Source organism: Aspergillus tubingensis (assembly GCF_013340325.1).
Source record: "Aspergillus tubingensis WU-2223L DNA, scaffold_14, whole genome shotgun sequence".
Taxonomy (NCBI): Eukaryota; Fungi; Ascomycota; class Eurotiomycetes; order Eurotiales; family Aspergillaceae; genus Aspergillus; species Aspergillus tubingensis.
Window position 1 is genome coordinate 180,603 of NW_023336288.1, and position 27,461 is coordinate 208,063.

Below are 27,461 nucleotides of genomic sequence, written 5' to 3' on the forward strand. Positions count from 1 at the left end.
GTCCCCTGTTGGAGTGCGCGTGAGTCCCAAGACATGTATATACAGCTCTAGCTCAAGCGTGGTGTTAGATAAATGGGTCAATTTACGTAGGTATAAAAACAACAACCAACCAGAGATACTGCTATATGTTCACGACTATCATTGGAAGACAACATGCCCCTATCCGAGTGGCTGGTACCACATAATTTCTTGAAATAGGTGGCTTACTGGTCTGCTGATCTCGGTGGCACATCTTCCACGCAATCACCTACGGGACAGCAATATAGTTTTGTATACTGGGTCCGCTAGAAGTCAGCTAACAACTTGACCAGCTCCATTCCAACAACCGACCCGTGCAAGCTCTGAGCATGATACACCGCAAAAGCAATGAAATCACCCCGACCACGATCCCACTAAGCTCCGGAGTGGAATGTGGAATGGTTCTCCCCAGAACAAAACTTCCTAGATCCTTCGATCGAAGCCGGCTAAGACCTGTCGATTTTCTTAAAGAATCATCCAACAAGCACCAAAGGTGGCTCCTGCCCGAGTCATTGCGGTGGGAATCCAAAGAAGATCTTTGTCCTTCTGGGTTGCTTCTCGACTTCATGGACCTCCGGTTGTGGACGGCGAACCATGGTTCTGGCGAATGGAAGTCTGGGGCCAGCTGGCCGTTGTGCTTTTTTTAACTTGCCCAAAGAATGGAACAGCGCCAGCTAGATTGTCTTGCTGTTTGCCGTTTTGGGATCGCCCTCGGTTCTGGCACTGGATGAGTCAGCACAACCACCCGCGGTCCGGGTCCGGTCACCTGATCGGAGTTGAATTGCGCACGTGATCACATCAGAGCCTGCGGTCCGTTGAGCAGCTCCGGAGCTACGGTCGTCATCACGACCCAGGCCTCTTGTTATCAACACTACCCTTTTTGATCAACCTAGCTTCAGCCCAATCACATCACAATGGAATCGTAAGCAGCTCACTTTGCCATCCCTTCTATCTCAGGTTTCCCAGACATGTACTAACAAGTTCCAGCCTCAACGCCTCTGAGCAGCGTGAGCTCGCCTCTCGCATGGAGAGACGCCAGATGAAGGAATTCATGACCGTACGTGAGACCTGAGATAAACAGACATCCTTTTGCGTCGAACTCGAACCCAGCATACACACCGTCTATACCTCCCTGACCCATCCAATTCCTCCCTCCGTCTATCATCATCCATCATCCATCATCCATCTATATCATCCCTAGCTGGCCTTTTCAATTCTAATCTCATCTCCATAGATGTACTCCAAGCTCGTCCAGCGCTGCTTCGATGACTGCGTCAACGACTTCACCACCAAGTCCCTGATCAACCGCGAAGAGGGCTGTGTCCTGCGTTGTGTCGACAAGTTCATGAAGGGATCGGCTCGCCTGAACGAGCGGTTCCAGGAACAGAACCAGGCCATGATGATGCAGGGACAACAGCGGTAAATGGGAATTTAGCATGGGGTTCGGTTGCTTTGCTTTGCCTTGACTTTGGCGGTTTCTGTATAAAATATTAGAATTTTTGCAATGATGACATCCCCTAATGGCCGGCGATGGGCTCCGCTCGCTCTTGAGGAGCAGGTTTGGTTGCCGAGATCACAGTATGGAGGTATACTGTTGCTGCCGTGATTGTAATATATGGAATGAAATAGCATTGAGTAAACTGTGCTGTCTAGGGTGTTGGCTAGTTGTAGCATGTATCAGGCATATTGGACATTTCTTCAGTCATGAATGTAAAATAAGGATGATGAAAGTCATCGTTCTCAATATCTCCAACTCTTTTCTTTCTCCAACAGACGTGAGGGGATCTCTCCCCAAGAATACTTCTACAAAAGGTCTAGCTACGAGCCTTGATGTAAGTAGTGACTAGAGCTGTGTTGATACAACGAGAATCAAACTTACCCGATCGGGACGCCGACAGTCAGCCGTCGGGCCTCTTGGCGTGCACGGGCCAAGAGAACCGGAAAACATTACCTAACCGGGTTATGCCTGAGTCATCGCATCATCTGTCCCAATGGAGTCATTCTGTACGCCAGACGAGTGACTTAGTATCTAGTTATCTTTCTCTACTAGAGGGATATCAAAAGAATGGAGCTCCCTTACGTGCCCTTGAATGCATTGAGACTACTCTGGCGGAGATTGACCCTCCATGATAGATAACGCATCCAGTAGCTCCAGTCAAGGCCCACTACAAACTGACAATACCGGGACCGAACCCTGCCCGCCACCCTCATACACACTCATGCGGAGGTATGAGGGGATGAATGGTTAGTGTATGCGAGATAAATGATGCAAGACGGAGGAATTGATGGTATCGGGACGTGTACCCGAAACCCGGACATCTAGAATGTGCCCAGCAAACAGAGCAAAACAGAACAAAAAGGGAGTGCCCCTCACGGCGCCCCTCTTCTACCCCCCTCGTGCTCCCCTCATCGGCCAACTCCACCGTCTTTGCCGACCCGACCACTCTGCCAATTTATTGCTGGCTCAACCTCGAGCTTCATTCTTCCTCTTCTTTCATCCTTTTCTTCCCTTTTCTCATCCTTTTTATTCCCTTGATTCCCTCTTCCGGTTCCTTCCGGTTCAGTGATTGCCACCATCTTTGCCTGATTCATCATGGCCAGCACTGTCGGACAGGTGAGTTTGTTTGTACCAGCTTTAGCAATGACCAGCATTGACGTGTGTTTTGGCTAACTCTTCTAGACCATCACCTGCAAGGTAAGAAGCACTCGAACAGTCACCTCCACGATACAGTATGCCAACCAGTTTGTAGGCTGCCGTCGCCTGGGGCGCCGGAGAGCCTCTCTCCGTTGAGGACGTCGAAGTTGCTCCTCCCAAGGCCCACGAGGTCCGCATCCAGGTCCTCCACACTGGTGTCTGCCACACAGGTTGGTGATTTGAAACAGCGGGATTGAGCAAGGCTGACCGAGCCAGATGCCTACACTCTCTCCGGAAAGGACCCCGAAGGTGCTTTCCCCGTTGTTCTGGGTCACGAGGGTGCCGGTATCGTCGAGTCCGTCGGCGAGGGCGTCACCTCCGTGAAGCCCGGTGACTATGTCGTTGCTCTCTAGTAAGAAATACCTTTTGCAGTCGCAGACTGCGATTGCTAACGTTTCCAGCACCCCCGAGTGCCGTGAGTGCAAGTTCTGCAAGTCCGGCAAGACCAACCTCTGCGGTAAGATTCGTGCCACCCAGGGCAAGGGTGTGATGCCCGACGGCACCTCCCGTTTCAAGGCCCGCGGCAAGGACCTGCTGCACTTCATGGGCACCTCCACCTTCTCCCAGTACACCGTCGTGGCCGACATCTCCGTTGTCGCCGTGACCCCCAAGATCCCCACGGACCGTTCCTGCCTGCTTGGCTGTGGTATCACCACCGGTTACGGTGCGGCCGTTGTCACCGCCAAGGTGGAGGAGGGCTCCAACATTGCCGTCTTCGGTGCCGGCTGTGTCGGTCTCTCGGTCATCCAGGGTGCGGTGAAGAACAAGGCTGGCCGCATCATCGTGGTCGATGTCAACGACGGCAAGGAGGCGTGGGCCCGCAAGTTCGGTGCCACGGACTTTGTCAACCCCACCAAGCTGGGTGGCAAGACCATCCAGGAGCAGCTGATTGAGATGACGGACGGCGGTTGCGACTACACTTTCGACTGCACTGGTAACGTTGGTGTGATGCGGGCTGCCCTGGAGGCGTGCCACAAGGGATGGGGTGAGAGTATCATCATCGGTGTTGCTGCTGCTGGCCAGGAGATTTCCACTCGCCGTGAGTTTTTTCAATGTCTAAAATATGACGCGATGCTAACTGATTGCAGCATTCCAACTGGTCACTGGCCGTGTGTGGAAGGGATGCGCCTTTGGTGGTATCAAGGGCCGCACGCAGCTTCCGGGATTGGTTGACGACTACCTGAACGGACAGCTGAAGGTGGACGAGTTCATTACGCACCGCGAGAAGCTGTCTGAGATCAACAAGGCGTTTGAGCAGATGAAGGCGGGCGACTGCGTTCGCTGCGTTGTTGACCTGTCATGACCTGTTATAACCTGTCATAACCTGTCATAATGTACACTGATGATAATCAATGAAAAAATTACGAGTTAGCTGTGAACTATATATATATATGTAGCAGTGTCGAGGGTCTATATATAGGCAGTAGTCTCCAAGGTCCTCATTGTAGAATAGTAGGACCTTGTGGTTTACAATGCACAGCGTTGTCTGCAGCAAGTTAACACCACTGCAAGTACGGAGTACACGGGAAGACGAACGCGCTGATCAGAACCCCTCACCTCACTACTAGCCACCTACTTATCCTTAAATACAATACACTATATACTAAGACATCTCCACAACAGATACCCCCTATCTAATCAGTAAGTACCACTATCACTATCATATCACGATATCGGACACCATCCGCTACTAGTCAGCACCTACAACTAAGATAACTGTCAATCTTATCACCATCCCGATAATCACATCCAAAATTAGTAGTAAAATAATACCTATACTGCAGTACGGGCAACCTCCGAGCAAACAGACGCTTAAACTCGGTAATTAATGCCATCAGAAGAGGGGTAAATGAGTAGATCGGCTCCGGGATCGGATTGCTCCTTATATCAGTATCTACTATCTGCTAGTATGGCCGTGTATATATACTTCCGTTACCACCACCACTACCACCATCCACCATCTCACACATATTTACTCAACCCACTACTACCATTACTACTACCCTACTACTCCTATCAAAATGACCATCCAAACCGCAACCAAAGACCCCCTCACCCTCCCACCCCCCTTCAGCACCATCCCCCGCCACCAACTAACCTTCGGCCCATCCCCGATCCACGCCCTCCCACTAATCACCTCCGCCCTGTCCCCCCCAACACCTAATACCACCATCTACGCCAAACGCGACGACCTCTCCTCCCCCCTCGCCTCCGGCGGCGGGAACAAAACCCGCAAACTCGAATACCTCATCCCGGACGCCCTATCCCAAAACTCCACAACCCTAATCTCCATCGGCGGGATCCAATCCAACCACACGCGCCAAGTCGCCGCGGCCGCCACCGTGACAGGGCTAAAATGCCGAGTAATCCAAGAAGACTGGGTACCCTGGCACGACGCCCACTATTCCAAAGTGGGCAACATCCAGCTCTCGCGGCTCATGGGCGCAGACGTACGACTTGACCCGTCTGGATTCGGGATCGAGCATAAGAGTACTCTCAAGAAGTTGGAAGAGGAGTGTATCGCGAACGGGGAGAAGCCGTATTACATCCCGGCGGGAGCGTCGGATCATCCGTTGGGGGGGTTGGGGTTCGCGCGGTGGGCGTTTGAGGTGCGGGCGCAGGAGAAGGAGATGGGGGTGGAGTTTGGGACGGTGGTGGTTTGTGCGGTGACGGGGAGTACGATGGCCGGGATGGTGGCGGGGTTTAAGTTGTTGGAGAAGTTGGATAGGGAGAGTGGGAGTGGGAGGGGGAAGACGAGGGTGGTGGGGATTGATGCGAGTGCGAAGCCGAAGGAGACGAGGGAGCAGGTGTTGAGGATTGCGAGGGAGACGGCGGAGAGGATTGGATTGGGGAGGGAGGGGGTGAGTGAGGAGGATGTCGAGTTGTGGGAGGAGTGGCATGGGGGTGTTTATGGAGTGCCGGATAAGAGGACGTGGGAGGCGATTGAGTTTGCGGCGAAGACGGAGGCGTTTATTACGGATCCGGTGTATGAGGGGAAGAGTTTTGCGGGGATGATGGATTTGGTGAAGAGGGGGGAGATTCAGGGGAATATCCTGTTTGCGCATTTGGGGGGACAGTTGGCGTTGAATGCGTATTCGGATTTGGGGAAGACGCAGTAGATACTCTTACGGGGTCAGATATACGAGTGGTGATATACGGATGACAGTGATAACAAGAAAGTATGAGAAGGATAGTACGAATGGTACTTATTGATATTCAAAGAGTGACTGTAGTTGGCTAACAATGGTAAAGGTGGTCAACGCCTAGCATAACGGCTAAGCACGTACTAGATTCGTCTAGAACAGCTTGTGCTCCAGAGTCATCTCCGATTCAGGCTGCAGTCCAACACACGCCCGGAAGATGTTGGTCAGGGCACTGCGCTGCTTGGTCAGCGAGTTGACCACCGGAGTACCAGGAGGAGTCAGAGGAGCCTTGAGCATGTAGCTCAGCACGCTGAGCACGCTGTGGAAGCCCTTGTACTCGGCCGCCTCGTCCGCCTTCCAGCTGATACGAGTCATCATCTCGGCAATCAGCACCAGGTCAATGATCAAGGGCGACGCCAGCAGAGAGTCCTCGCAGATGTTGAACAGACTGATCGTCTGGTGGCCACCCATGAAGATCTCCGCGTAGTACTCGTCGAGCGCGCGCTTGTTGTCGCCCACCGCAGGCATGTACTTGATCACCACGGTGTGGTCGGGGTGCTCGTCCTTGGCGTAGAGGATCTGGTTGGCCGCGACCATGTCGTCCACCACGTTGGACTTGGAGATCTCCTTGGACCGGAACTGCTTTTGGGAGCTCAAGTTCTTGCCGTCGTTGTTACCCAAGTGGTTGTAGCTGGCAATCGAGGTGAGCTTGATACCAGCGTTGATCAAGAAGTCAACCAGAGCCGACTTCATCTTGGTCTGGCCCGACTTAAAGTCGTCTCCGCCAATGAAGGCCTTGTGCTGCTCAGCCAACTGGATCGCACCAGGGACGAAGGTGTTCTGGGGAGAGCCGTTGATGAAGGGAACCTTGTCCAAGATACAGGCCACCGCAAAGACAGTGGACGGGGACACCTCCAAGTGGCTGGTCTTGATAGCGTTGAGCAGGTTGTCGGCCGTGTCATTGACGCCAGGCAGAATGTCGGCGTAACGCTCGGTGTTGGCAGTCCACATCACGATGACCTTGTCGAGGCCGTTCTGCGCCTTGAAGTCGCTGTTTCGGTTAGTGAGGAAGCAACAATTACACCACAGCAAACTCACCGAATGTCCTGCTGGATCTTCTCAACGTGAGCCCAGCATGCCTTAGAGCCCTCGAGCACATTGTCGGCCCGGTCCTCCTGGTTGGCAGCGATAAAGTCCGGGTAGTAGATACTAGGCAGGGGCTTCATCTCGGCCATCTCCTTACGAACCTGCTGCTTGAGGGTAGGCTCCAGAACCTGAGCACGGTCCATGGAATCGGCAAGGTTCATGCTGCTAATGTCCCAACCACCAATAGCGAGATCATTGGGGTGGACCATGGGCAGCATGTCGTGGAAAGGAATGTTGATCTCCTCACCGGTCTTGGCGTCAGTACCGAGCTTGATGGTGGAACCCATGACCACAGAGCCGTAGTAGTTGGAGGCGCGCATGCCCTCGCGGGTCTCCCATTCAAGACCCCGGCGGTTGGCAAGAAGACCTGCGGTCACGGTGGAACCATTGTTACCACCCCAGCCGACCATCATGACACCCACCTTGCCCACCTTGCGGTCGACCTTGAAGTGGTAGTTGGTGGCCTTGGGAGTGGCAACGAGCTTGTTGTCGGCAGTGCGGGTGATATCAGTGGTATGGTAAGCATACTGGCTTCTGATTTCATTGTCGGTGTACACGACGTTGGGCGAGTTGACGGTAAACAAAGGAGCGTTGGCACGAGCGGACCCGTTCACGGCGCCATTGGCAGCAACATCCGAGCTTGCGTGGGGAGCCATTGTTCACAGTTGACGATTGGCGTGCGAGATAGATAATACGGGTGTTCAAACTGCGAGTTGTTTACTGGACGTATAATGCGTAGTCCGGTGCCCCACCACGGTTGGATGAGCGCCGGCCGTTGAACGGGTGGTGCCGCCTGGAGAAAAGTAGACAGATTAGCCATGAGAGGTCTCTGGAAGGTGGCATTTCTTGAGGGAAGGTCCAATTGCTGTTCTTGGAGTATTGGGGGTATTGGGATAGGGGCAGCCATCACCGGGAGATCGCGGAGAATGGTGGGGAACTTACGAGTTAAGAAGTGTGGCGAAAATTTTGACGGTTTTTATCAGACCACGCCTCAGAGAGTGTGATCGAAGATTGAATTGAACGACTTGAAGACGATTGCTAACGAACTGAAGCTTTTGATGGGTGGTAGAAGGAGAAAGGGTCGAGGGAAGCGAGGAGGGAACGGTACTTATACGGCGGGTCACGTTGCTGACCGTATCCGGATCCAAACTGCTCCGCACCCCCAACCAGCTCAACAGTGCACTAGCCCGCCTTCCTGGCAAATGACAGGCTTCAGGGACTGTCTAGCGAGATGTTGACTTCCGAGTGCCGGCGTAAAAGCGTAAAAGGTCAACCACGTCCAGCGCATCCCACAAATGACAATTGCGGTGAGCAGATCGTGTCCATGTCTGTGTCCATTTCTCCCGGGCACTCATGAGTATGACTGGTGAATGAGAGGCTAGAAAGTGCGACAGAGTGAATGTGGCTTACGGACCGTGACTTTTCAGTACATTGAATCTATTCCCTTCCGGCTCAAAATGGCCATTCCGCCATACAAATCTGCTATAATCTGGCAGTATCTCGATAACCCCCCGCTCTGCCGTTCCCGGCATTGGCCTGCCGCTAGCCCATGAACGGCGAGATAGGATTGTGGGTGCCATAATTCCCAGGAGAGAGCAAGCAGCGGTGTCCCATCTTTGGGACAAAGACAAACTTGAACTCAGGACAGGCAATGGACTCCCCAGGCTGGGGACGGAATGTGGCCTGGGCTCCATCCATCATCGATAGTGGGTCGTTTAGGCAGTGGGAGTCGCGGGGCTCCGCCCGCGAATCGCGATAATGGCAGTTCATTGCCGACGCTGACACCAGACTAGAGCTGAAATTGGTGCGAGTTCATAATACAGAATGTATGCCAAAAGGTACTTCATGGGTGAGGAATAGTCACAAATTGTAATTCGTCAGTACAAGTTGGAATTGCTGCTGGCACGAAGCTCGACAAGAAGCTCTCGTGATGTGCGGGCAGGGGAGCAGCGGAGAGCTCGGCAGACGAGCCGTGGTAGAATCACGACCCCTGGACTATCCATCGGTAATGCGTGCATAACGGCCCAACAGGACTGCTGCCTGGATTGTGAAAGGGGGACTAGCTAATAGCTATACGTGCTCGTCTCCACCATGTGCTGTGTGTGTGGTGTTCCAATGACTGTGTGTAATTTAGTAGGGTTCAAGCTAAGCACACCAATCATGATGCTCTCCTGCAACGCTGCCGTTTACACAATCATGTGATAGCGCCCGCTGCAAGGTCCTCAGGCAACACGGCACCGATAGGATAGGAATGCAGCCTCAGGCTGACAATCGGCCGTGGGATTGGCGGAGGGCGGGAAACATTCGGGCAGAGATTCGGCTAGACCTTCGGCAAGCAAAACTAACCGACTCAGACGCCATGGGCTGACGACGAGCGACTGCGACTCAGTGTCAGACAGTGAGAGATCCGCTTGACGCGCAGAATATATAGTCAGACCATGTTAGATCCATCACCAGAAGCGGTTCCATTGAAAGGTTTTGCGTTTAGAATATAGTGCTTTGTACGGAGTAGAGCTTGCGCGGAGCATTGCACCAGTACACCGTACACACTACGGAGTACACAGTCCTACAACTACTAGAGGGATATTGTCCGCCAATCGGACTCGAAACAGCAGCCGTGCATATTCCGTAGGCAGGTACCCATGGACTGTCGTCAGCCAGATCATGAGATCGATCCTCCACTACGCACAAAGCATGCCATCGTTGTTCACAATCCTTAGGTATCCTACTCGATCTTGAGAGCACTGCGCGTCGCCGACTGCCGGGTACTATTGGGGCCGAACCATGGTACGGAGGTCACCGGTTCCTGGACTCTACTCAGCTAAGAATCAGCTGGAAGGTTTCGATCTGCATCACCCGGACAATGGTCCACCAAGATGCGTGAGGGCAGTCGAGCAGTTACGACGACGCCCTTGGGACCGGCCGTCTGTTCTCGAAATTCGGACAGTTTCTAAACATATATCTGCCAGTTGTGACAGGCCATCGGTTTCCCAGATCGTCGGGTCCAACCAAGGAATGACAGCGTATATACACTCTGTTAAACTGGGCCCCTTGCTTCCTGCTTAAGCTTCCGGAATATACTTTGGAGTTGGAGATGGGGTAGATGCAAATCACATCTGCTTGCGGGGTTCCTGGTTGGGGTGATAGTCCATCCTCATCTTGAGCGTTAAGATTGGGATAACAGCATGAGATGTCACTTCTGGGGGCCTGTGCTGGGTCTCCTCAAAGGTAAAGGGCAATCGATGCTGCTAGAAACGGAACACTCCATATAGGGGGAAGTAATAGGGGAAGATTATTGGTGTAGACCTCCAACCGATAGACGAGGCTCGTGCGTCTTCATTTGGAGGCCTGCAAGTCCAGTCACAGAAGGATACACCTCCGTGCTGGAGGTGACGGACGGACAACACCATGAAAAGACATATTGAGCTAGACTAGTTGCCATTCCACTTGCCAAGTTAGACTGGGGGAGGACGGGAGAATCGTTGTTAGTCACGGGGGGCGGGTTGCCCCTGAAGGATGATCTGCGGTGGATGATGGTTCAGGGGCTAAAATGCCTGGGAGGCAACACTATCGTCTGGAAGGTCAAGAAATCGGCCATTGTTGCAAACTGATTGGGGATGTGGGAAAGGGGTAGATAAAAATAAATGAGAGTCAAACCGATATTGAGTGTGAACACGAAAATTAAGAGGCTTGACCGGGAGGTTCGGAGAGAAAGTAGGGTAGAAAGGAGAGTAAAGTATGGGATGCGACCGGAGTAACTCTCGGTCAGTGAGTGTACAGTACACACCGTAGATGGCCTATCCAAAGGAATCACCCGTCGATAGTCATGGAATAATTATCCTGAAGACACATAATCGGAAAGCAAATCAGCCTCACTACAGGTTTCTTCTGTGAGTAAGAATTCATGCCAATCGCTGACCTGACACCAAAGAAGAATGTGTTCCGACCCGCGGCGAGCTGCAGCCAGAGCCCTTCTAGTCTAGTCTAGGAGTGTTGTCAAGGAGAGAGACATGGAAGTGGTGCTAAAGCAACAACGCGTGTTGGCTGGACGGGCACAGGGCCAATCAGGGGGAAACATTGCGGGAAGGGTTCGTGGATCGCCCCAAACTTCCAACTTTCTCACTGCGAACACACGAGGAAGTTCTCTAAGAGTCCCACCCAACTAGAATCGGTCTTTTCTGCATCCCAGACGGGCTAACTATCCACCCACTGGACACACACACTACACTGGCAACCAAGCTAGTCTAGTCTAGTTGTTTAGTGTTCTTTCCCCCCCAGCCAAGAGTTTACTACTAGTATTAGTATTAGTATTTTGGATGGGCCCTTCCCACTCCCCCCCCCAGTCAACAATGGTTGGTGCTTGTGCTTTCTCCCTTCACTCTTTTCAGTTCCGACATCCATGCGTCTCTAACCCAACTCCTTCTGGCTCCATCCAGATCGTCCTGTCGCGTCGTGTCGTGCCCTTGACATCTGGGGATGAAATTGTTCCCCTCATGCGAGGAGTCCTGCACTGCATAGATTCACACGACCCTTAAAGCACGCGCCCGGTGTGGCCTGGACGAGCCACTTTCTACCCCTTCCCCTCACACAACCCCCCTCCACCCGCTCATTCCAATGAGCCAGTGACTGGTGGATATCTCTTCGCTATTGTAGACTGTCGCCGTTGCCCAGCATGGCATCCATCATGGAGGGGGGCCTACTGCCCATGATTAAATGCTCCAATTGTGGAATGAGCGTGGAAATCTCCTCCATGGGCGATCATGTGTGCGTTAAACCAATGCCAGGTAAATACTTATTCTTTCTCCCCAATCGTTCTCGACTTCAGCTATGCTGTCCACCGTTGGAATGCAATGTGTTGACCAGTCCCTTGCAGCGACTCCTTCGCCCTCTCAATCCCCTCCGCCGCCCCCGCCCAAATCAGACAATGTGTTACCCTCCAGAACTCCCAGCGATGCCTGGGCCTCCAAGTCTGGAAGGTCCGGCCCTCCGCCTCGCATTGACCCTGCAATGGCCAGTATGTTTATTTGGATACCACGCGAGCCTGCGCCATCCATATATTAGAGTTATGCGTCTCATGCAGTTAACACCGGCCTTCCAGATCGTCCCTTCCTGAACCCCGCAAGCCCAATCGCCAACCACGACCCGTTGGTCCCCTCCCCTCTTTCAACGTCTTCAGGTCAGCGATCGCCGTTCAGAGCGCTCCAGCGCAGCCAGACCTCTCCGTTGCCCGACGAACCGCAATCTCCGGATTCGATCAACCTGGAAACCGCGTTTGCGACTTTCCCCTTACCCCGTTCCATGTCGGACAGACGCCCGGGTGGTATGTCGAACGCAAAGGATCTCAGGTCAGCACCACCAATGCCATCGGCTCGATTGGCACCTGCATTGGACGGAAATGCGCTGGATGACGATATGCCTCCGCCACCGCTCCCGAAAGATGATACTCCGGCGACGGCCATGGGTGTTGGGCATAGACATGGCGCTTCGATAGACAGCAAAAGCAGCTACCGGACATCGCTGGCAAGCACACGGTATGGTGACAATAGGAATTCCAAGCGGTCGACTGCCATGTCGAGCCGCCGGCCTTCGTTTGGAAGCGTCGCGCGCGATCCGTACAAGTTCGTGGATGATGCTCCCCCGGTTCCGTCTGCTGCACCGCAACAACTGCTGCGCCCCTCCAGGATTTCGGACACCTCGGTAGCCGGAGTCGCAGACAAGCGTGAAGGCAGGGGTGAAATATACAGTGGCTTCGATTTCGGGGTGTCGGAACGGCCGACGAGCGCCAAGGCTGAGATTGACCATGTCAATGCGAGCGCACTCCGAGTCTCATCGCATACCAACAGCAACTCCGATCGTCTGAGCAGCAACCGCGGCTCAGCAGAGTTGTTCTTCCAAAGCCCGTCCCAGAGTTCCTATGGACCCCCGCTCGACTTTGAGCTACCCAACGAGCCGCTGGCTTCGCCTGCGACCCCGGCCAACGGGGAGTACAAGGCCTTCAAGCCACAAAGCTCTGAATTTCTCCAACCAGCAGACGCTGAATCTGGTCGCACCAACGAGCGGGATACCAACCAGAGGAAGGATTCTGATTCCGCTAGCGAGGGAAACAACTCCGTCTCCAACTTCGCACGAGCATTGGGACTAGAGGTCGACCACACCGCGAATGATTCAATCACCTCGTCAGATTCCTCGCCGTCCGACACCACCCGGAGTGGAACGTCTCTATCTAGTCTGCCATCGGAAGCCAGCATGTCCCGACGGAAACCCTCAGACCAGGGTCGTCTGGGCGCTGTTGTGGAGGAGGAGAAGAAGAAGTCTCAGCAGCCTGTGTTGGACGAACCGGTCCTCGAAAGTCCGACCGAGCTCGAGCCCCCTCGCATTCCAGAGGCCTTATTCAGCCCGGACTCGCCAACTGACCCTGCCATTAGTCAGGGCAGCCTGTCGCTTGTTTCGGAAAAGAAACCCCGACGTCCTGAGGAGGAGAGCCCACCACGGCAAGAGGTGGTGCGTTCTGCGACGGCACCGCAGCCGCGACCCTCCCCTCGGCCCAAGGGCCCCTGCCGTGGTTGCGGTGAAATGATTATGGGCAAGTCCGTGTCATCGGCCGATGGCCGTCTGACGGGTCGATACCACCGCGCCTGTTTCGTGTGCTTTCAGTGCCGGACGCCGTTCCAGACGGCTGACTTTTACGTCCTGGAGGACCGTCCCTATTGTGCCCAGCACTATCACGAACGCAACGGCTCCCTTTGCCAAACCTGCAATACTGGCATTGAGGGTCAGTACCTTGAGACTGTTGAACGCCGTGGCCGTGGGCCCGCGGATCGGCAGAAGTTCCACCCGGACTGTCTGAAATGCCGCACCTGCCAGATTCCCCTGAAGGGGGATTACTTTGAATGGTATGGCCAGGTTTACTGCGAACGTGACGCCCGACGGGCGGCAGCTGCTACTCCACCACCTCCTCGTCCTCGCCGTCCAACCATGCCCTCGTCTCCGTTAGCCCCTCCCGGCCGTGGATATCCCCCACCGCCCCCAGGGTACATGGGCCCTCCTGGCCCCGGTCCTGGCTTTGGACCGCCTCGTGGACGGGGTCGTGGTCTGCGACCCCCCGGCCCAGTCGATGGGCCATATGCAGCGGCGGGACCCCTTCCTCCCGCGCGACGTTTCCCGGAGCGCCGGACTACCAGGTTGATGATGATATGATATCCCTAATGGCTGTTCTGATGGGCGTTACGCTGCGGACAGCTATCGTTTCTATTTTTTGCCAGTGTTTTTTCAGGTTATCGGGCACACATTTCACGCCCTTCACATTTCCTTGCCATGACCTAGACCTTTCGCCATATACCCTTCTTTTGCATCTCCAGAAATTGGTTCCTCATCGTTAATTTCTTTCTCCCCTGGCTGGCGAGGTTTGAACTGGGGTCGCTTCTTTTCTTGTGTGTTGGTGGTCACCAACAATTCATGTTTACACTGCATAATGTCTGGTGTCATCTTGGTGTTTCCAAGCTGGTTATTCTACTTGGTTGGGTGGCTGGATATCCTCTTGACGGCATGTTAGAGCGTTAATGTATGAATTGATTAATTTCACATTAGCAACATTATTGTGCAGTATGTAAAGGTAACTGTAGATTCTCCAAACTAGAAAAGTCGAGTGGTGTACTGCCTGAGGGTGCGGGACTCGACCACCTGACCGGAAATATATATGTGCCGCAGATTCGAGTATTCCCCTCGACCACCACCACCCTCGTTCAATCCCCTTCATCGAAGCATCCAGGGATGTTGGTTCGACATTCAGGAATGCAATCCCATTGTGTCGACAAGGTTACTACGCTAACCGCAGCGAAATTTCCCGCGCAGTATCTTGGGTAAGTCCGTGGTGCTTTCTCATTATTTGTTCTTGACGGCGGGGGTGGTTTGGCTATCACTTCTTTCTGGAGTTTGGTGTCCACTGAACCATTTGAGTCGAATCTGGGGTAGCACATAACGAAGCTTCTTCGCTTGTCGTCAAACGTACTCAGTCTTGTCCGTAATGAATTTCGACAAAGTCAATTCAACTGCTAACTCAGCCGGCTCGCAAGAGCTGCAAAGGTAATTAGGACAGAGTCTCAGTGGACAACAACAGATGATTCAAGGGTTGACCCACCGTTCTGAAAATGTGCATCTTCTTCGTGGCCGATACACCTGGCCGTCCTTGCTTAGTGTTCTCTTCCGTTTGCTGTCCGTCGCAGATAGTACGATTCATACTAGGTGCACTGGTGGGAATGTTGTCTGATATCTTTGGTAGGGTCTTCTTCGGAGGAAGGCTTAGTGGAAAGTGTGGCATTTCCATAACGAGTGGGATATCAGGGGATTGCTCTCCGCCTTCCTGAACTTCCATAGTTATGGGGTTGGGATGTCCCGCATACCCAGGGGTCGCTGGTCCTGTGAGTGGCACTGCAGTTCGGGCGATGTATTGGCTTTCCGGAGACTGGGTTTGGGGCACTCGGCTTGGACGGCGCTCTCTAGCGGCGCTCTCGATCTGCCTCAACTTTGTGTGCGTAAAGGTTTCCCTGTTCATCATGGCTGTCGAGCGGGCCATGTGGTATGCACCCAGGGTTTGATTGATGTCCCCTGCCAGGGCCTTGTATAGGCGCATTATGTCTTGCGCCTTTGTTTCTGCCTGCACGGCCGATATCCACAGGATTTGGTGGTGGTTCTGAAGGCCGGGATCACGCTCGAAAGCTTCGTGTATTTGATCTCGTGTCGATGTCATCTCCTTGAGGGCCTTGCTCATATACTCATATAGTGTCTCGGCCATGTCTCTGCACTCGAGATCGTATACTTGGGACTTGATCATGGGCATACCAGCAGTCTTTGCCTTTAACACGGAGTCGATTGTCTGCCATGACTTGACTGTTTTATCTTGGAGATGGTTGACCTGGATGATGGCATCTTCGACCAACCCTAGTGTGGGATTCTGATGCGAGCCAGCGCGCGTTGTCCCTAGGGTTGGGATAGCGGTGGGGACATGCACGCCGCCGCGCGGGGTTTCTGGCACTTGCTGTTCAAGCATTTCCCTTTGCGGCTGTTTTCCCTTGGAAAGGTCGCTTTGGGATTCGCCTGGGTGGTCTTCATGACGAGTGACCTTCTCGTGATGCTTTCCTTTCCACAAAGTCAGGATTGACCGGCGTCTCTGGGTTTCTCCTTCCCTTTCTTGCCGGGATGCTGGTATGACTTCTAACCCGTTCATCTCGGTATGCTGTTCAGCTCAGACTGGAGAGAATCTTCTTCCGGGGCGGTGTCTGTGCGTGCTTCAGCTTTGTGGTGGCCGTTTGTATCGACTTTTGTACTGGTGGAACATCGGATGATCAGCAAGTGGATGGAGCATTAGATGGAGAAGAAGGATCGGTGGCACCGATTGAGCAACGAATGAGTTGAAGAAGGCGATGACGTTGGGAGTCTGTGGCTTGTCCAGGCTGCCACCACAAGCTGGGTGTACCTCAGAAGACCGATTTGAACCATGGTCAACGGGAAGGGAGTTCCTGTTTGATGGATCAGTCCATTGCTGCTACGTCAATGCTCGTCATTCCCAAGCTCTGAAAAGGTTGTCCGTGCGGGCAGCTTCACAAGCTAGTCTGGAACTATAATGCGGACCAACCACAACACATGACTCGTGTTACTACTGTACCAGCTCACCGGTAACACAAGGGGTAGGATGAAGAGGACCCTTCTTACCGAAGATGTAGACATGCACAACATTCTCATCAATCTCGGTCTATCCTTCCTCCGAACAAACCAGATCATGCCAGCGCATCTTGCATATCGGCAGCCAGCCACAAGCGGCGGGGGATCTGCAGCATTCCTCACGGAGTCAACAACACTTATACCCCTCCCCCTCCGTCCAGCTCTTCGTCCCCAAAACGTTCCTCTCCCACTCTACCAAACACCCAACTCAACAAAACCACCCACCATGGCTGTCCCCTCCGGCCTCCCCAACTACACTCGTCACATAACCAGCCACAACTCCTCCGGCGAGGCAATAATCCACTCCTCCACACCAGGCGACTGGACCAGCATCGGGGAGGACCGATTCGGCTTCAGCGTCGCCTACACCACCTCATCATTCCCACCCGACCTCAACAATGACGCCGATATTTCCACCCACACAGCCAAAATGGAATCCAAGAACCTCGGGCTCGTCAGTCCCAACGGCACCGTCTGTCGCGTGGTGGACTTCGCACCCAACACAGACCCATTCATGCACCGCACGCGGAGTCTAGACTACGGAGTTGTCCTGGAGGGCGAGATCATCATGGAGTTGGACTCGGGGGAGAAGGTGTTGATGAAGAAGGGCGACATAGCCGTGCAGCGGGGGACGATGCACGGATGGCGCAATCCGAGCAAGGAGAACTGGACGAGAATGCTGTTCGTGCTGCAGGACTGCAAGCCTATCTCTGCGGAGGACGGTAAACAGTTGGGTGAGGATCTGGGAAAGTCGTCGGATCTGCCTCCTTCTGATGGAGCTAATGCATAACTCCAATCACTACCTATACACTAAGACTTACTCTATACACAAACCGACAATGAATAATGACAAAATCAAGGAACCCGAATAACAACCTTCCCAAAATGCCCCCCACTCTCCAAGAACCTAAACGCCTGATCAGCCTCCTCAAACCCAAACACCTTCGAAACCACCGGCTTAATGCCCTTCTCCTCATAGAAAGCCACCATCTCCTCAAACCGATCCCTCGGCCCATTAATAATCCCCTGCAGCGTAACCGTCCGTCTCAGCGCCAGCAAATTCACATTAATCCGATCCTCGGGATCATCCACCTTGCCGGACAAATACCCAATGCAGTTAATCAATCCCCCGAACGCAATACACTCGAAACTCTTCCTCAGCGTCCTGGCACCCCCAGTCTCGAGAATAACATCCACCCCCTTCCCCTTCGTAATCCGCAGCACCTCCTGATCCCAGTCCGGCGTAGACCGATAGTTGATAGTGTAGTCCGCACCCAGCGCCTTCGCTTTCTCTAGCTTTTCATCCGACGAGGACGTGATAATCACTACACACACAATCTCATTAGCATGCACACCCAACCCCACCCCCAAAAGGTAGAGAACATACCAATAGCCCCCAACCCCTTCGCAATCTGCAACCCCGCCACCGCGACCCCCCCAGTCCCCTGCAACAGCACCACGACCTCCCCACCTTCCCCAGCACCCCGTCCACTCCTCAACTTAATCCTCTCCTCCAAACTCATCCAAGCCGTGACACTCGCAATGGGCAACGTACTCGCCTCCACATCCCCCAGATGGCTAGGCGCCTTCACAAGCCCATGTTCAGGAAACACCCTATGCGTCGCCAGCACTCCGGGCTGGGGATGTCCCAGCCCATTCGCCAGTTCCTTGTCGGTGACCTGGCCGGTGATGTGATCGGGTAGGAAGGTCGAGAGGACGCGATCGCCGGGCTGGAAGCGGGTCACGTTGGGGCCGATGCGTGTGATGGTGCCGCACATGTCGGAGCAGGGGACTTTGTGCTCGGGTGTGGAGGTCGAGGTGGATTTGTGGTGGGTGTATTCGCCTTTTGTTACTGTTGTTGTGGTGGTGGAGGGTTAGTATGTGGTAGATGGGGGAGGAGGAGGAGGGTAGAGGAGGGTGAAAGGGGGGATGGGATGGTACCTTCGACATCGCGATAGTTGAGAGATACGGCGTGGATCTCAACGAGGACTTCGTGATCTCCTGGGGTTGGGATCGGGATGTTGGTGGTGGATTTGGTGAGCGAGGAGAGGCCCGTTAGGGGGGTGGTCCATTGGGTGAGGGACATCTTCCTTCTTTCTTCTCTTTTTTGTTTGGTTGTAGGTGTAGTAGTAGTATATCGGATAAGTGGGATAGCAATTGGAAGAATGTGAAGGATGAGGGGAAGATAAAAAGGAAGAAAAAAGAAGGGGAAATATTGGAGTAATTGTGTTGATGTCACGATGACCCACTGCGGGGAGGGGGAAGTTTGAGACAATTGATTATCAATCAACAACAACAATAGTGGATGCGGAATTCTTCACGGAATGGGTTTGCCGAATTGATGGAGTGAGGGAAGATGAGTGGAGACATTAATTGTGGTTGTGGTTGTGGTTGTGGTTTCCGATTGGGTTGGGGAATTGAGGATCGTGGTCTATGGGTTGGTTTCTTTTGAGTGGGTGATCTTTGGGACAATTAGCTTTTGTCCTTCATTGGCGTAATTAAGGCAGATATTAGTACAACGCTGTCTGTCTATACAACGCTAGGTAAAGTTATATAGGTTCTTAGAGCAAATATGTGGAAATAAAGAATGTTTGAAATCTGACCAGACATGGTCGTCAGCCACCCTATCTAATAAACACTATAGTAGTGATATTGCTAACAGTTTTATGCCCTATATCTTATATCTTACATAGCTAATATAAACTGTAATGCAGTACCAAATAATTTGACAGAATATTAACAATCTCATGAACTTCCAGGATGTCATTAGTATCATCCTATGGCCTATCTTGGTGATGGAAGCTGCGGGAGAAAGGATCAAGTGTCGATGAAGTCATCAGGTCACTGAACCTGCCTATCATGGTATTTAGTAACCTACATTATGTTGAATTTGGTTCTTTACTACTTCTGATCCTTATGAGCCAGCCTCATATATAGATATAAGCTATTAAAGTTTATCAATTAGCATCCTACTAGCTTCATATATGGTTCGGCATTTGCAAGTTATCTAACAAATGATCCTACCACAATAAATGCTTTAGATTTCTAGCTGATTCTTAGCAGGTGAACCTGTATCTGTCTGGCTTAATTATAAGCTTTTTGTAGGTAATCATACAACTTTTACTCAGCCTCGGGTGACCAGGCGGGCCCCCACACCTCGTAAAGCCTCGCTCGTCTACCATGTCTACACATATTTGTTAAATATACTCTACGAATAGCCTGCTCCTCTACAATAATCTAGCTTTCCTCGATGGGATCCTGTTAAATCAATGAAATACTGGAGTTTAGTTCCTAGCAGTCGAAATTGTCGTGAACAAAGTCGCAGAAAAAGCGATCAGCAGTGCGAGCCCACACCTGCATCTTTCTCCCACCATTCCATTCCATTTCTTTCATTTCCATGTTCCAGCTTTCAAAAGATGAACTTTTATTGTTAAAACAAATTGACTATGAGTACTAAACCGAACAATAAACTTAAATCACCACATACGAAATGCCCGCGCCATTTAGCGTGCTGTCTCCACCTGCTTCAATCTTCCAATCGAACCCATCTTTCGTGACGTTCTCTGTTTGAGTATTAAGCCTCAAATCATGTTTGCAACTAACATTGAATGACTTGATAGCCGTATACACTCTATGCTTCCTGTCGAATAATCCTTTTGGAAAGTCCACTCTTCCCCCTTTACTCTGACCGGAGGACGTTGAATTTTGGTGAATACTGGAATCCACCGCTCCGCTAAATATGCCATCTTTGTCCGCGGGATATGCAATCCATGATGCGGAGGCGCTATACAGAATGCTGTCTCCCCATGTGTCAATATGGATATCTAATCCTTCACTGGATATATTCGATGCATGAACTGCAATTCTCCAGTCCTTTCGCTTATCCATATCGAAACCTTGAAGCCAAACCACAACTTTAGGAGGCTTAGCAAAGGACCGTTCAAAAACCACACGTTTTCTATTTTGTGGCTTGGCCTCATTCCACGGATGAAGCTCCAGTGTGTCGAAACTACCAGTCTGGAACTCAGTGTCGGTGCTGGAAACTTCAAACCAGGCGGCCCCGGCGGAGAAAAGAATAGTATCAGCCCATGAATCAGCGTGGATAACGCATCCACTTTTTGTGATGCGATCCGCGTATGCTTTTACTCGCACGTTGAAGTCTTTGCTTAGGTTCAACTCAGTCAAACCAACAGCAATGCTTGGAGCTTCCTTGTACTCAGGCTCAAAATTGACATTTACTGCGTTCAAGCGGTTTGGTTTCGACGGAGGGCGGAACTCCTGGGTTGTAAACCGAGCCTGACTATGCGCTTGCTCCGGATACAATGAGTGAATGAACATTTTATCTGTGGCTGATAGTACAGTGTTGTTAGGAGTTTCATAGTCCCCAAGCGTTAGGTCGTTCGAGATACGATAAAGCATGATGGAAAGTGGATCGAATTTGGTGTAATAGGCCTCTGAAGGCGCATATTGACGGAAAAGATTCTGGTCAACTTGTTCCTTGGACCAGGAATTCGGGGGTCCCATGAAATATCTGTAGACCTTCTTTTTGTCCCACGGGATGGATGCTGAAGGGCTCATATGCTCGTGAATGCATCCTAGAGCGTGACCAAACTCATGAATGGTTGTCCTGCTGAATTCATCATCGCGAGTATTATCGTCAAACCATCCAAAGTTCATTGTTGCCTGGTCAGATGGAATATCGAGATTTTGTACTCCGAGATAAGACCATGAGCCTCCACCCTCAACAAAGCTGACCCTAATTTGTGCCATTGGCGAGTCATCGAACACAAAGTCAATATTGGCGTGGTGCTCCCATGTCTGAGCATAATATTTAACTTTGTTTTTCACATGCTCGCTGCCAGAAAGAAATCTGACATGAAGCTTGGTTCCCGGTCGCCAGTAGGCATTTTTGGGCATTGCAAGCTCTGCTGGGCCTGATCCTAAGCTAGGCGACACCAGATTACCAGGAGGGAGCTTCAGCTTCTTTGAGCTGGGTATACGCTCAACACAGATTCTGGTGCTTTCCATAGCCGCTGCTTAGAATCTATATGGGATAAAAAGTGTTGGTAATATATAAAGTATGTCCTTGTAGTAATATCTTACCCGGACGATGTTGAAATAGAAATGTCTATGGCTATAGACCTCGTTCCATAGCTCGGATTATTCGCAGCATATATAGTTGTAGAAGACAGTCATGCCTATGCAACCCTGATTTATAATGAGACTGTCTCTCTCCAACACTTATCCTTGGATGACAAGTGTCTACACGAACATCTATCAGCCGCTAAGTGGGGAAAGTCAATGTACTGCAGACAACTTCGTTGAAGCTCGAGTGGTAGCGCCAGATCACAGCCAGAGGGGACCGATTTGGTGGACCAAGCGAGACCCAGTGGTTATTGTTGTATGCTTAAACTTTAACAACGCTTAAATGTCTCCACACATCAATCCTTCCCCCGCAAGGGATCCAACCTTGGAACTGTTGCGAGGAGTTACTGCAAACGGCCAAGGCTCGATCGCTCCACTCGGGGAGAACCAAAAAACTTGATCATGCGCCCACACAAGGATCCAGCTTTGAAACTACTGTTGCGAGAGCTTACCACCAAGGCCAAGGCTTGGTCGCCAAGAGTACGGAGAACTGAAGTATATCGATATCGCAGCAAACTGTAATTGAAACTTCATCTATAAGACTCTCGAGCTGTTTATGAGAATACGAGTGGAATAGAGTTTTAGACTAAGTCAATCTCCAAAGTATGACCTGCTCCTAATATGGTGTTGTTAGGCCAACAAAGGCTACTAGTCTGCATCGACAATATAATTCGAAATCAACCCACATTGTTAAATTACACGAGTATCCGTTATGGGGTGAGTCGTATACTCAGGATAACGTTCGACAAGAAATAGTCAGTAGAATATTAGAAAATATTATACATTGATATTCTCTTTTGTCCGCAACATACAAAGACAGAGGTCGCAACTGTTCATACCCACATGCTAGAACACAATACTTGGGTTACACACCTATCTTTTCGTCCACCGTCTCACGCTTGCGTTTCTGAGAAGGATGCAATAATCCGGAGGCAAACTCAACCATCTCATCAACAAAGCCGGTACAACGGACGTTCCCGTGCCGTATGGCGAAGGTGGTCTCGGCGGCAGTTGTGAGGAACCAGTCTGTGAAACGAGGCGAGGTATAATGTCACGGTAGAAGTTTCGCTCGTGGAGATAGTAGTCTCTTTCGGCGATGAGGAAGTGGATCTGCTCAGCCTGCAGCTGCATTAGTTCCTGCAGTTGCTCGGGATCCCCGTGCGAGCGCAGTCTGGGCCGGCGTAAGAGTGCCTTTGCAGGTGATCCAACTTATTCCCTGAGAAAGTGGATTTCTGGGGCCTGCAGCTGGATACTTCCCTACAGAAGGTTATTCTGTCGCATCAAGTGAGCGATGCGGTTGTGGCAGGCTTTTAGCTTGTCTTCATAGTTGTTGCTTGGCTTGTCATTGTGAACTTGAGCTTTCTCGATACCCTCGTAGCTTTTGACTGGGTCGCCAAGCTTTCCACGCGGTAGGATAGCGGTATGACCCCTGACTGGCAGGTAAGCAAATGTGCTATGAAGACCAACTTGGTCTCAAGTGTAACACATCATCCATCTCAGAGATGGAGGTCACATAATGAATCGCTAAGATTGCCTCAGAAAGTACCCGGCACGTCCCAACTTTCCTAAGCGATGATAGAGTTGGCTACGCCCAACAGGTCCCTAGCGTGTTTCAGAGTCTAAGCTGAAGTAATATCATCTATCTCCATGTCTAGTCTGGGGTGAAAGGTATTCTAGAATTTTGTTCCATGACTGGGGTGGCATTGGGGGCTGTGTTCACTAGTAAGCCAAGGAGTGATGTCGCTTAACTAGATACGTGAATCATTGTACCAGGACCATGGTGGTAACTAATATCTTTCGTAAGGCTCAAAGTAGCATCTTCACCATCTAAATTAATCAGTATCATACTGCTTACTACATCTAGTGCTTACTATGGTATGTTGTTAACTATATTGCTTACTACATATTAGGTGAGACTTGTAGCATCACGTGACCGGTAATATTTCGATATTCATTTAGTATCTTACAAGCGTATCCCATTGTCTTCGTACAGTGTTTCATTAACCGCTAATAAGTTTCAGCCCCCGTAAGGCTTTCGGGATTACGAGGATGTTGTAGTAGATGGAGCAAAGCAAATGATATATATCTTATGATTGTTTGATGAATGTAGACCAAATTATATCTCATGATCCCGGGTTTTTTGTAATCTCAGGATATTTTCTATAGTGTTATCAACTGGGCTGCATCAAAACATCACAATGAGTTCCTTTCCACCTCCTCCTACCCAGTCCCTAGGCGAGTAGTCTCCCTCGCAGCCGCAGGTGTGTAATCTAACAAATCGTGCAGAATGGGAAAAGCTCGGTATTGCACCTATGGATGGTCAGTATATGCCCTGAGACACGAGAACTGAGACACGAGAATATGTAATATGACTGACAGTTTCTTCGCTATGCAGTAAACGCTCATGTTGAATGCGAGTATTCGGTGTCTACTGGTCATTGGTCCGAGCCCCAACTGGTTGAAGATCCTTTGCTGCGCATCCATGGTCTTGCCCCAGGGCTTAATTATGGTAGGCATGTGCGTCGAAGGCTACAGGTCAATTGCTAACAACGCCACAGGCCAACAAGCATTTGAGGGCATGAAAGGTATTGTTACATAAGTTTTTCTCTACGAATGACGCCTGAAGAAATATGGAACTGACTCTATTTCAGCCTATCGTGACCCTCAAGGCCAGATCAACGTCTTCCGCCCCAAAGACCATGCAGCCCGGCTAGCCTTGTCGTGTTCCGCAGTTGCTATACCCACCATTCCGGAGGAACTCTTCCTGCGTAGTGTCAATCTCGCCATTGCCGGGAATGCTGAGTATGTGCCTCCGCACGATACAGACGCTGCGCTCTACATTCGACCTCTGGTATTCGGATCCGATCCTTTTTTTGCCGTCTCCGCGGGGACTGGATATAAGTTCTGCATCTACGTCCAGCCCTACAGGGCATATCATGGAAGCCAGCCTATACCCGCCTTGATCCTGGAAGACTTGGATCGCGCTGCTCCTAAGGGTGTTGGTCATGTCAAGGTCGGCGGAAATTATGGACCCGTCCTAAAATGGAGTGATCAGGCTCGTGCTGAGGGATACTTCATCACTCTACATCTCGACAGCCGGACAAATTCCGAGATCGACGAGTTTAGTACCTCCGGGTTCATTGGGTTGAAGAAAACTGGAAACTCCTTCACAGTGGTGGTGCCCAGTAGTCGCTCAATCCTGAAAAGTGTGACCAGCACCACATGCCTAGACTTGGCCAAATCCATGGGCTGGAATGTTGAGATTCGCCCGGTATGTCTTTCACCGAGTTGGGGACGCCCCTTGCCTTGACTGGGATTGGTAATCTACGCAGACTAACATCGAATGCAGATACCATATTCTGAGCTCCAATATTTCGATGAAGTCATCGCGGTTGGCACGGCGGCAATGCTGGTCTCCATCAAGTCGATCACCCGGAGGTCTACTGAGGAAACTTTTGCGTATAACACTGACGGTTCAAGTGATGGTTGCAAGCAGCTACAACAGGGTCTTCTCGACATTCAGAAAGGAAGAGTGAAGTCGAACGAGGACTGGCTATGGCAGGTTTTGCCTATTGGGCAGGAAGCTGGTGATAAAAATGCATAAATGTAGATACCATAGCGTGATGATTAGTTATATATTTCATGAAGCTTTGTTATTATTATTAGTATGGGTACAAACGCGCCACGCTATTCGTGGTTTAATGAAGGCCGATGTTAGGTTACTATATATATCGAGTCGACTAATGACTGTAGGTCATGATGGGACATGGGGATATTAAACCGTTTGGTGAATTATGTACGCAATGACGGTAGTCTCTGAACCATCTATACCATCTGTAGATTATTAAATTTTAAGGGTTATCCGATGAGAGTCTAGAAAGTTGTATGCCATCGTCCGTGCTAAGGCTTTAAAGTCCGTCCTGAGGGTTTGTGATGTGGGTGCCTGAGGCAAAACACTGAAAGTCATAGAATGGCGTCCTTCCACACCTTTCAAGCACAGATACACGCAGCACTAACAGTGCCAGTAAAACGGATCAAAGGCAACTCACTTGTCAGGCGTCAACTCTATGCAGTCCTCCCGATGCAGGCAAGTTAATGGGAACTTTACGGGAAGCGGACGCGTTACTGCCACACCGGATACCATCCGCCCGTGCGAGAAGATCTGCCTTCAGAAGCCTTATGAGGTAAGCAAAAACACATGGAAATCGTCATGGAAGGTTTTTAACAAAGTCATCTTTGGTTACTATTACGGTAGTCAGCGGTTAGTGCGGAATGGCATAATTGTGTGGCTTAGGAAACTATTCTGCATTACATAAATTCTAAACTTAGTTCATATTACAATACTTACATGTTCGGTTACATCTACGTGCTTACGGTATTTATTACTGTAATTCTGTGTAATTGGTTCGTTGCCCGACCCCGCATCATCAAGTATTGATAAGATCGGCCATGAACTGCGCCATGGAAGCCTCTAGTTTCTCGCGTCAGCTTCCGCTGCGAATTGAGCAAAGTGCAGAGACTAGCATGGACTCCACCATGGGTCCAAACGCGCCGCCAACGGCTGCGGCCACGAGGCAGAAAGCTGAGATGAGCTAGCCACTAGCGCTGCACATGGCAAACAAGTCAGGTGGGATGGTCAAGCCTCCCATGCTGACAGGAGGTCTTACTAGATAGTGCTCGGAACAGACTGGCTAGGGCTGAACTTCGTGTTGAAGGGGCGCTTTCTCGAGAGGATCCGGGTTTCATGAAGCTAAGCATAGCCATGAGTGGATTGGGGGCCTATCGTAATCAACTGGGTGTGAAGCCCTGTCACATGCCATCTGTCTCCATTTAAATCGGTCTGAGTTGAAAAAGAGATTTGAGATCTTCTTGCCACTACTCTGAGTTGATTTGAACCGTTAATCTGGGTCGGCACGCAGGAGGCACCCATGGCTGCCGATATGGATACCCAGCGCAAGCTGGCTCGCATACTGCTCATTGAGCTTATGGCGTGAGTAGAATCATGGATTGCAAAGCGTGGCATAAAGCGCACTGGCTAACACCAGGCTTTACTTGATCTAGATACCAATTTGCCTCCCCAGTACAATGGATTGAAACGCAGGACGTAATCCTCTCTCGCAGGGAGTGCGACAAAATCGTCGAAATCGGGCCCACTCCGACACTCGCGGGCATGTTTCAGCGAACTATCGACAGCAAGTATCAGACTCAAGAGTGCACTAGGTCTACGCCCCGACGACTTTTGAATTCAGAGAAGAACACCCAAGAAGTTTATTTTGAAGACTCACCTGGTGTCGTTGAATCTAAGCCGAAGGAAAGGACAAATGACGCAGCAAAGCCAGCTGCTAAACCATCTGTCAAAACAGACGTGGCTCCGGTAGCGCAACCAGAGACGATATCGGCACCAACACCGAAGCCAACAACGATAGAAATCGAGGATGAAGGAGTAAAGGCACAGCTGATTGTGACCGCGATAGTGTCACGAGCGCTTAAGAAGGCGCCGTCTGATGTTGACTGGACTAAGTCTATCAAAGTTCTTGCTGGCGGTATGTTAAGTCCAGGGTAGTCTTTTGATTCTTTGCGGATGCTGATGAGCTCAA

General features: G+C 51.2%; 11 protein-coding genes across 11 annotated transcripts; 6 read left to right on the forward strand and 5 right to left on the reverse strand.

Moving 5' to 3' along the window:
* Positions 1 to 932: 932 nt before the first annotated feature.
* tim9 (protein transporter TIM9) lies at positions 933 to 1,441 on the forward strand (the record flags this gene model as incomplete). The annotated part of the gene is made up of 3 exons (XM_035505936.1): positions 933 to 940; positions 1,006 to 1,075; positions 1,253 to 1,441. The coding sequence occupies 3 exons, from the start codon at positions 933 to 935 to the stop codon at positions 1,439 to 1,441; spliced, it is 267 nt and encodes an 88-aa protein (XP_035361829.1).
* A 1,170-nt stretch (positions 1,442 to 2,611) lies between these two features.
* On the forward strand, positions 2,612 to 4,016 carry AtWU_10834 (bifunctional alcohol dehydrogenase/S-(hydroxymethyl)glutathione dehydrogenase; the record flags this gene model as incomplete). Its single annotated transcript, XM_035505937.1, has 6 exons — positions 2,612 to 2,632; positions 2,699 to 2,713; positions 2,769 to 2,883; positions 2,930 to 3,065; positions 3,115 to 3,752; positions 3,802 to 4,016. 6 exons carry the CDS (start codon positions 2,612 to 2,614, stop codon positions 4,014 to 4,016), a joined length of 1,140 nt encoding a protein of 379 aa, XP_035361830.1.
* A 718-nt stretch (positions 4,017 to 4,734) lies between these two features.
* On the forward strand, positions 4,735 to 5,832 carry AtWU_10835 (putative 1-aminocyclopropane-1-carboxylate deaminase; the record flags this gene model as incomplete). Its single annotated transcript, XM_035505938.1, has 1 exon — positions 4,735 to 5,832. The coding sequence occupies one exon, from the start codon at positions 4,735 to 4,737 to the stop codon at positions 5,830 to 5,832; it is 1,098 nt and encodes a 365-aa protein (XP_035361831.1).
* A 177-nt stretch (positions 5,833 to 6,009) lies between these two features.
* AtWU_10836 (inositol-3-phosphate synthase INO1) lies at positions 6,010 to 7,658 on the reverse strand (the record flags this gene model as incomplete). Its single annotated transcript, XM_035505939.1, has 2 exons — positions 6,010 to 6,907; positions 6,955 to 7,658. 2 exons carry the CDS (start codon positions 7,656 to 7,658, stop codon positions 6,010 to 6,012), a joined length of 1,602 nt encoding a protein of 533 aa, XP_035361832.1.
* A 61-nt stretch (positions 7,659 to 7,719) lies between these two features.
* AtWU_10837 (uncharacterized protein) lies at positions 7,720 to 8,357 on the reverse strand (the record flags this gene model as incomplete). Its single annotated transcript, XM_035505940.1, has 3 exons — positions 7,720 to 7,795; positions 7,945 to 8,151; positions 8,242 to 8,357. The coding sequence occupies 3 exons, from the start codon at positions 8,355 to 8,357 to the stop codon at positions 7,720 to 7,722; spliced, it is 399 nt and encodes a 132-aa protein (XP_035361833.1).
* Positions 8,358 to 11,674: 3,317 nt separating this feature from the next.
* AtWU_10838 (LIM domain protein) lies at positions 11,675 to 14,199 on the forward strand (the record flags this gene model as incomplete). Its single annotated transcript, XM_035505941.1, has 3 exons — positions 11,675 to 11,786; positions 11,876 to 12,016; positions 12,101 to 14,199. The coding sequence occupies 3 exons, from the start codon at positions 11,675 to 11,677 to the stop codon at positions 14,197 to 14,199; spliced, it is 2,352 nt and encodes a 783-aa protein (XP_035361834.1).
* An 889-nt stretch (positions 14,200 to 15,088) lies between these two features.
* AtWU_10839 (aminotransferase class IV family protein) lies at positions 15,089 to 16,225 on the reverse strand (the record flags this gene model as incomplete). The annotated part of the gene is made up of 1 exon (XM_035505942.1): positions 15,089 to 16,225. One exon carries the CDS (start codon positions 16,223 to 16,225, stop codon positions 15,089 to 15,091), a length of 1,137 nt encoding a protein of 378 aa, XP_035361835.1.
* A 720-nt stretch (positions 16,226 to 16,945) lies between these two features.
* AtWU_10840 (cupin domain-containing protein) lies at positions 16,946 to 17,509 on the forward strand (the record flags this gene model as incomplete). Its single annotated transcript, XM_035505943.1, has 1 exon — positions 16,946 to 17,509. The coding sequence occupies one exon, from the start codon at positions 16,946 to 16,948 to the stop codon at positions 17,507 to 17,509; it is 564 nt and encodes a 187-aa protein (XP_035361836.1).
* Positions 17,510 to 17,574: 65 nt separating this feature from the next.
* AtWU_10841 (zinc-dependent alcohol dehydrogenase family protein) lies at positions 17,575 to 18,805 on the reverse strand (the record flags this gene model as incomplete). Its single annotated transcript, XM_035505944.1, has 3 exons — positions 17,575 to 18,044; positions 18,107 to 18,571; positions 18,661 to 18,805. 3 exons carry the CDS (start codon positions 18,803 to 18,805, stop codon positions 17,575 to 17,577), a joined length of 1,080 nt encoding a protein of 359 aa, XP_035361837.1.
* A 1,385-nt stretch (positions 18,806 to 20,190) lies between these two features.
* On the reverse strand, positions 20,191 to 21,747 carry AtWU_10842 (peptidase M12A, astacin; the record flags this gene model as incomplete). The annotated part of the gene is made up of 1 exon (XM_035505945.1): positions 20,191 to 21,747. The coding sequence occupies one exon, from the start codon at positions 21,745 to 21,747 to the stop codon at positions 20,191 to 20,193; it is 1,557 nt and encodes a 518-aa protein (XP_035361838.1).
* A 2,315-nt stretch (positions 21,748 to 24,062) lies between these two features.
* On the forward strand, positions 24,063 to 25,468 carry AtWU_10843 (branched-chain amino acid aminotransferase; the record flags this gene model as incomplete). Its single annotated transcript, XM_035505946.1, has 6 exons — positions 24,063 to 24,066; positions 24,151 to 24,183; positions 24,260 to 24,373; positions 24,423 to 24,449; positions 24,516 to 25,135; positions 25,214 to 25,468. The coding sequence occupies 6 exons, from the start codon at positions 24,063 to 24,065 to the stop codon at positions 25,466 to 25,468; spliced, it is 1,053 nt and encodes a 350-aa protein (XP_035361839.1).
* Between the last annotated feature and the right edge of the window lie 1,993 nt (positions 25,469 to 27,461).